At 46.9% G+C, this 8,178-nt stretch overlaps 1 protein-coding gene across 1 annotated transcript; it reads left to right on the top strand.

The window, feature by feature from the left end:
* Positions 1-1,529: 1,529 nt before the first annotated feature.
* LOC125536307 (oligouridylate-binding protein 1-like) lies at positions 1,530-6,229 on the top strand. The gene is made up of 12 exons (XM_048699500.1): positions 1,530-1,798; positions 2,980-3,041; positions 3,362-3,464; positions 3,592-3,668; positions 3,774-3,835; positions 3,925-4,015; positions 4,203-4,278; positions 4,364-4,394; positions 4,585-4,704; positions 5,168-5,253; positions 5,454-5,627; positions 5,753-6,229. Exons 1-12 carry the CDS (start codon positions 1,676-1,678, stop codon positions 6,029-6,031), a joined length of 1,284 nt encoding a protein of 427 aa, XP_048555457.1. The 5' UTR covers positions 1,530-1,675; the 3' UTR covers positions 6,032-6,229.
* Positions 6,230-8,178: the final 1,949 nt, after the last annotated feature.

The following is an 8,178-nucleotide window of genomic DNA, read 5'->3' as shown; positions in this document are numbered from 1 at the left end:
CCTGTGTTAGATGTACCCACGTGGCCATTGAGGTCTCCTCCTATGAAGAGCTTCTCACCAATCGGTACACTCATAACCATGTCTTCCAGGCCTTTCCAGAACTCCCTCTTGGTGTTCTCATTATGGTCTACTTGCGGGGCATACGCGCTGATAACATTGAGAATCAAGTCCTCAACTACCAGCTTGACCAGGATAATCCGGTTCCCACGTCTCTTGACGTCTACCACTCCATACTTGGGGCTCTTGTTGATCAAGATGCCTACGCCATTTTTGTTTGCAGCCGTCCCCGTGTACCACAGCTTGAAGCCGGTATCCTCCACCTCCTTCGCCTTTTGCCCTCTCCATTTGGTTTCTTGGAAGCAAAGGATATCAACATCTCTCCTCACCGTTGCATCAACTAGCTCCCGAAACTTCCCTGTCAGAGACCCTACGTTCCAACTATCTAAGCGAATCCTCCTAGGCTCGGCTAGCTTCCTTATCCTTCGCACTCGTCAAGTCAAATGCGAAGACCCTTTCTCATTTTCCACTACATCCAGGCGCCGATGTAGCATGCCACTAAGGATGCGACGACCCGCTCCTCGCTCACTTGCCACCGTATCCAGATCAAGATACGACGCGCCACCTGGAGGGTGACGGCCCGGCCCTTGCCCATTTTCCACCACACCTGGGTTCCGATGTGGCGCGTCGCTGAGAGGGTTACGCCCCAACGAAAATCTTTTGGGTTTCATCTCCATAAAAGTGGCTGGGTTTTTACGTTGGCTCGCCAAGCCTATCACAATCCTCCTCCTTTACCTGGGCTTGGAACCGGCTACGTTGAGACAACATAGGCGGAGTTAAAGTAAAGTCTTTATATATATATATAAATTAATGCTCTCTCCGTTTCTAAATATAAATATAAGTTCTTTTAGATATTTCAATACAAACCACATACAAATGTACATAGACATATTTTAAAGTGTAGATTTACTTAGTGTGCTTCGTATGTAGTTCATATTAAAATCTCTTATATTAAAAAACAGAGGGAGTAAAAAGTAAAGAGTAGAGATCAACAGTGGTTATTTTAGGCAGGATTAAAAGCATCTCCAATAGGCGCCCAAAAAGAACTCCGCGCACTAAAATTTTGTTTTTTTGGCGCCGCATAGCTCCAGCAGATGCTGTAGCGCTAAAAGTTTTTAGGCGCGCGCTGAAAAACGCTATCGCGCGCAGCATATTTTGGGCTTCGGATTGCGCGCGCTTCACAATTTGCACTATGTGCTTTTTGTGCGCGCGTTTTTGGGCGTCTGCAAAAGCAATGTTGGTCCCGGCGCACTAAAAATACTAAAGTGGCGCGCTATAATTTTTATTGAGCCCTAAATTTTTATGCGGCCGTTGGAGATGCTCTAAACACTGGATAAACATCCTAAGTTCGCGTCAAGAAAAAGAAAACAAATACAGGGGTCGCCGGTGGGTCGCCGGGACGATTCTCTCTCCAAACCGAAAACAAGCGAGCGAGATTCCAGGCCCACGTATCCAGGGACTGACCCAAGACACGAAGCAAAACAAACAAACTCTACCCTTTACTCCCCTTCACCTCTCTTTCTCTCTCTCCTCCACCCCGACCTTCTCGACCCTTCCATCCCCTCTCCCACCCCACCAATCTACCGTCGCCGGACCGGGCAGCGGGCCGGGCCGCGCGATGCTGCCGCAGCAGAGCCAGGCCGCGGCGATGATGCAGCAGGCGGCCGCGATGCAGTCCATGTACGCGATGCCGCCGCCGCCGCATCACCACCACCTCCTCGGCGCCGCGCCGCCGCAGCAGGTCCGTACGTTACCACTCACCTACCCACTCCCCCATCGCGCCCGCCCGCACGGCAGCGCCCCGCGAAAGTTTGGTCCGCCAGAAGGCTGATTGTGGATGAGCTTAGTGTGCGCACATCGGGGAGGGCTGTAGGCGTTTCCGGCTTGTCCCCTGTTTCCCGCTTTGTCTTAGTGGATTCGGAGGCGCTTCTGGTCTGCGGTGGTGTATGGTAAATGGAGCGGTTGTTTAGCGAGCCCGAGGATTCGTGGAATTCTGCTGTTCTGTGTGTCTCCGAAGTCCAGGTGGACTGGATTCTGTCGGCGCCGAAGTAGAAACTGAGGACAGCAGTATTTCTGACTGACTGTGAACGATCAAGTTCATTCTGTTTCGTTTCGGGTAAAAGGAGCAGAGTGAGTGATCTTAAGGCGCTTAGTGTTCAAATCCGTGGCGATTTTAGATTTTGATGTTCAGTTAAGTGAGGGAACAGTCTCCAGGTCATATGGGCGTTTTTATATGTTATATGTTGTAGTGAACGATTAGCGAGTAATTGGTAAGTGTCAGGTGCTACAATTTCTCATTTGTTTCACTTTGTAAAACTAATAGGATGATTTCAGCTTGTTTGGTTAACTTTCTCAACGGGATTGAGGGCTTATTGCTCTAGAGTGCTAGTATTCAAACTTTGATGTTTAGTTAGTGGTTTGCTTGTGATGCTTATTTGGTGGAAGACTGCTAATGCTTCAAATTACAGTGTTCTGGACATTTTGGTTGATTGATTAAATTTTATTCAGCCAAATCTAGCTGGGAATCGCGTTTACCTTGCCGCTCTGTTGTATAATTTTTTACCCAAATGATTTGACATCGTGGGTTAGTTTTTAAGTCTCTTTCACTCAAATCATGAGTTTTTGCACTTGCCTTGTCATGCACCTGATGTAAAATGCTTACATTGTTATTACACATGACGATTTCCAATACTTTGCATTTACACATACATTTTTTCCTGACCAATTAGGTTTTCATCGCAAAGTATGTAGAGTCTTTTATTCTTGATGTTGCACTTAACATATTGGAACTTCCTGGTGATATCTTATAGGGTGTGCTGTGCTCTATAGCTTGCACACATTTGACTTCTTCTCCTTACATTCTTCTTATCAATAGATTTTTCTTTTCTTTCTTTCAATATTTTTACATTTTTATTTTTGCAGATAGAGCCAATTCTTACTGGAAATCTGCCACCTGGTTTTGATACAAGTACATGCCGCAGTGTGTGAGTCCCATTAGTGTTTTTTTCTTTATTTTTTTTGTTTGCATGCTTTGAATTGCATATCACATTTTGAACTTTTACTTCCTTTTGCTTGCACACCTGTAGATTTAATACTCCCTCCGATCAAAAATAAGTGTCACAGTTTTGAACTAATGTTGAACTAACCTTAGTTCAAAACTGCAACACTTATTTTGGATCGGAGGGAGTGCCTAGTTTCACTTTGATGCTCTTGCATGGATATCGTCTATTTTTGTCTGGCAAATACTTAACTACAAGCAATTTTTACGCTGTTTTTTGATTTGCCAAGTTTCTATAAACTTTAGATATGTCGGCAATATTCATGTTCAAGTGACCGAGGCACTTCTCCGGGAGGTTTTCCAGAGTGCTGGTTCAGTTGACGGATGCAAGCTTATAAGAAAAGAGAAGGTAGTTTTCTTTTTCTGTTTTCCTTTTTTTGGGTGCAGATATGTTTGCTTTTAGAAGGTGAATACAAATAAATGATTCAAGTTTAGAGGATGGCAAAATTGACCTTTTGACTATATCTTTTCTGCAGTCCTCATATGGTTTTGTTGACTACTACGAACGCGGATCAGCTGCCCTAGCAATTTTTACACTTAACGGGAAGCAAATGTAAGAAAAAAGAATAGCCAGGAGCAGCTACTAGTTCTATTCTTCTGAAACTTAGTTTTGTCACTTGTTTCCAATACTATATCTTACTGAAGAACATTATTGCAGTTTTGGGCAGCCTATCAGAGTTAATTGGGCATATGCTAGTGGTCAGAGGGAGGATACAACAGGTTAGTACTTCTGTTTCTTGTGAATCACTATTCTAGCATCTTGTGCGGTAGCTTTTGACCAGTTATGTTAATCGTTATTCATTTTACAGACCATTTCCATATTTTTGTTGGTGATCTTAGCCCTGAGGTCACGGATTCTGCATTATTTGCATTCTTCTCAGCATATTCTCCCAACTGCTCGTAAGCATTTCATGATTCCTTATATTCATTACTTTCTTTTGCTATTGGGCTTAGTTAGAGAATTTGTGCCTTTCCTGAACTATAATCTTGTAATGGTGCTGTTATACCTAATATTTGTCGATTGACAGTGGTGCTTGTGTTGCCTAGTGTTGAATCATTTTAAAATGGTGTGATTTGTGTTATCTAGTGATGCTCGAGTAATGTGGGACCAAAAGACGGGAAGATCAAGAGGTTATGGCTTTGTTTCCTTCAGGAATCAACAGGTGTGCTGATTCTCAGTCCCAACCATCTGAATCTGTGCTTTGTCCGTTCCAGGTTTTTGCTGAAATTGATTTATTTGGTCTGCAGGATGCACAGAGTGCCATAAATGACTTAAATGGTATGCCCTCAAAACTTTTCTTGTTCAGACCTGTTTTGTGTGCAGTGAGGATTTTGATTTGTTTTGCCTATAGGCCTATGCATTTGATATTTTCCACGATTGAAACAGTTATGTAAATGACATTGTGAGTGCCAGCTTCTTAGTTTTAAAGTACCGGTGATGACAAAATTACAAAAATTAACCTTTCTAGGTGAATGGCTTGGGAATCGGCAGATTCGTTGCAACTGGGCAACAAAAGGTGCCAACAGTGGCGAGGACCAGCTAACATCAGATTCGAAAAGTATAGCTGATGTAAATAACAATTTTACAGGTATAATTCTATAGATCTGTTGTATTTTGTACTATTTAGATTATTAATTTGCTAAGATGTTGGTTTCAAAAGATGGGTTAGGTAGAACATTAGTTCTTCGTTATGTGCTATTATCATTGTCAAATAATCTTTTAGTTAACAATACTTTTCATAAAGGTTTTATTGGTTCATGTTGATACTGTAGTTTGATTAGTAAAGCATACCCACTTAAAGCTGCATTTCTCTAAATTTAGCAGTAATTAGCTGGTTTGACCAGAATATGGGTATGTGATTCTAGGCTGTTTGATTGTATTTATTTGGTTTATGTGATATCTGTTTTTGTTGCAATGCTTTATGTTTACATGATGTTCTTGGGCTTTGACTGCTAGGAACTTAAGTATTGCAGTTCTTCATATGTCATCAACGTGTTTACATTATTATCCTTATCCTGAGATTTGTGGTGTCTACTATTTGTCTTGTCCAGAAAATGCAAAGCAGAAGTCAAATGAAGATGCTCCTGAAAATAATCCACTGTACAGAACTGTTTATGTTGGGAACCTTGCTCACGAGGTAATTCTCTTCAAGCATGCTTCTATGGATGCTTCTCTTATGCTTTATCATTCACTTGCATGGCTCATATAGACTATAAACTCTGCTGTTACACGAATCACTTTGCATGTGGTATAATGAATTTATTTCAAAATGTCTGATGAATTATCACATCTGTCCCAATTGCCGCCTTAATGATTTCGTGATGTTCTTAATACCAGGTTACTCAAGACGTGCTTCATCGTTTCTTCCATGCACTTGGTGCTGGAGCCATCGAGGAGGTCCGTGTCCAGCATGGCAAAGGCTTTGGTTTTGTCAAGTACAGCAACCATGCTGAAACTGCCCTTGCAATTCAGACGGGTAATGGTCGTATTTTGGGTGGTAAACCAGTCAAGGTTAGCAGCTCCTTTCCTGCTTAACGATTTTGCCGATGTTCATCTTGACCGCCCTTTCTTCGCTAGTATTTTCTGACTGATGTCCTGATTGGAGATGCACGTCTGTCTTTTCTCTTGTTCTGCAGTGTTCCTGGGGCAACAAGCCTACACCCCCTGGTACCACCTCTGCACCTCTGCCCCCTCCTGCTGCTCCTAGCCACCCCGCTGCCGCCGATCTTGTAGCGTATCAACGTGCTATTGCGATGAGCAAGATGGCTTCGACCCAGGCATTGATGCAGGCTCAGCATCTCAGGCAAGCAGCCATGGGGATGGGTGTAGGTGCGAGTCAGGCGATGTACGATGGTACTTTCCAGAACGTCGGTACCTCGCAGCAGCAACAGCAGCAGCAGCTCATGTATTATTAATTCCAGCCTTGGAGGGAGCTCACCTTTGTAATTTAACCCGGATTTTATGTTTTCTTTTCTATCTTCGTCGTGTCTATATGCAGTGTGACACTATATGTTGGTGTCGCCGTCTGGCTGTGTTGGTAGTGCACCGAATCTGTGTCTGTAGTGATGCCAGTTGACCGGTTAATATCGAATTTTATGTTATTTTCTCGTGTATATATATAGGCCACCCTCCTGTTTATTGATAATGTGATCGATGATGAGGCTAATTCAAGGAGTTTATCTCCATGATGAGGCAGCACTGCAGCATCGATCACATGCTGAAAGAAAAATCATTAGGTAAGATGACATGACTCATTTGAGAAGCTAGAAGGGAAGGAAAATGTCGGGTGGTAGGTGTGACATATGCCAACGGGTGGCTTATCATTGTGGGAGCCAGTAAGACGTCGCCGGTGCCTAGAAGCGGGATGAGGCGAAGACATGCATGCCGGCGAATTTTACCCAGCTTCAGGGCTCTTCGTGAAGATAACACCCCTACTGCTGCTCTGCGGGGTCTCCGCATGATCACTAGATGAACGAGTGGCTACAAGATGCTCCTTGAGCTGTTTGGCGAGAAGAAGAAGAAGGGCACGGCTAGCTCTCCTCTCCTCTCTATGCGGTGTCTAAAACTAGCTCAGATCCACCCTTTGCATGGGTGCTCCGGGGGGTTTATATAGGCCCACCCCCCGGGGGTACAATGGTAATCCGGTTGGGCGTGGGCCCTAGCCGTATGTGTCTACTCTCGCCGGCTTCTGCGCCAGCTGCTGGGGCCCGCCGGCTGCCGGCTCCTTGGTCGACAGGCAGGCCCCACTGTCAAGGGCCTTGTCGGTGGCTGGTTACTGTTGCCTCAAACCTGGTGACGAGGGCTTCGCCGAGGTAAGCGTGGCTATAGTGCCGCCGCCCGGCGGGCGATCGCTGTAGCCTCACCTCGTCTTGTCTCCTTAATGGTGCGTCTCCTTCGAGGGAGGAAGCAAGCTGGCTGTGGGGAGCCGGCCCTGTCTTGGGCCGACTGGGGGAGGCCTGGCCGCCTTCGGGTGTCTCTCTGCCTGAAGGGGCCCACCACCCGTGGGCCGCGCTGACAGCCCGTCGTGGGTGGCATCAGGGTCAACATGGCAACAGTGCCGCGCTGGACGGGTCATGGCCACCCCGTACGGCGCACTGTGCCAGGCGTGCTCCGGGATTTGGGGGTGGCAGGCTTTACTGTAGCCACGCCCTGCCACATCGCCGTTATGTGGATGCAGACTTCGAGGGTACGATCTTGACCGCTTTGTGGGAGTCGGCTTCTCGCGGCCGGCTTCTTGGAGCCGGCCCTCCCGCGGCTTTCTTCATGAGGGCTAAAGCCAGGCCGCCTTCCGATAGTCGGCCTGGGAGACAACCGGCAAGGGGAAGGCGGCCCCACGTCTTGGATTCTTGAGGGCCGGATCGGCTCGTTATTTTTTCAGAAGGGCCAGGGGGAGCCGGCTAGGCTACCCGTGGTCGTTTACTCCGGCAGTAGTCCCCGAAGCTGATCGAGCTTCGAGGCTGACAAAGGGACGAGGAGCTTGGTTAGCTTCCTATCCTGAGGAGCCGGCTTTGCTTATGCGTACCGTCTTCGGAAAGCTCCGTATCTTGTAGACGGGAACGTGGGTCGGCCTGCGAGCTGACCGCACGCCACCCCGCGGGCCACGTGGCAAGGAAAGCCTGCCAACGCACGCGCGCGATGGGACGCCGCCGCAGGCCCGGGCTGTTGGGTTTCGTAGTAATTTCAAAAAAAATTCTACGCACACGCAAGATCATGATGATGCATAGCAACGAGAGGGGAGAGTGTTGTCTACGTACCCTTGTAGACCGCAACGGAAGCGTTGACGCAACGTAGAGGAAGTAGTCGTACGTCTTCCGATCCGACCGATCCAAGCACCGTTACTCCGGCAGCTACGAGTTCTTGGCACACGTACAGCTCGATGACGCTCCCCGGGCTCTGATCCAGCAAAGCTTCGGGGATGAGTTTCGTCAGCACAACGGCGTGGTGACGATGATGATGTTCTGCCGACGCAGGGCTTCGCCTAAGCACTACTACGATATGACCGAGGTGGAATATGGTGGAAGGGGGCACCGCACACGGCTAAGGAACGATCACGAAGATCAAC

The sequence above is a fragment of the Triticum urartu genome, chromosome 2 (assembly GCF_003073215.2).
Source record: "Triticum urartu cultivar G1812 chromosome 2, Tu2.1, whole genome shotgun sequence".
Taxonomy (NCBI): domain Eukaryota; kingdom Viridiplantae; phylum Streptophyta; class Magnoliopsida; order Poales; family Poaceae; genus Triticum; species Triticum urartu.
This window is presented reverse-complemented; position numbering and strand designations above follow the sequence as displayed.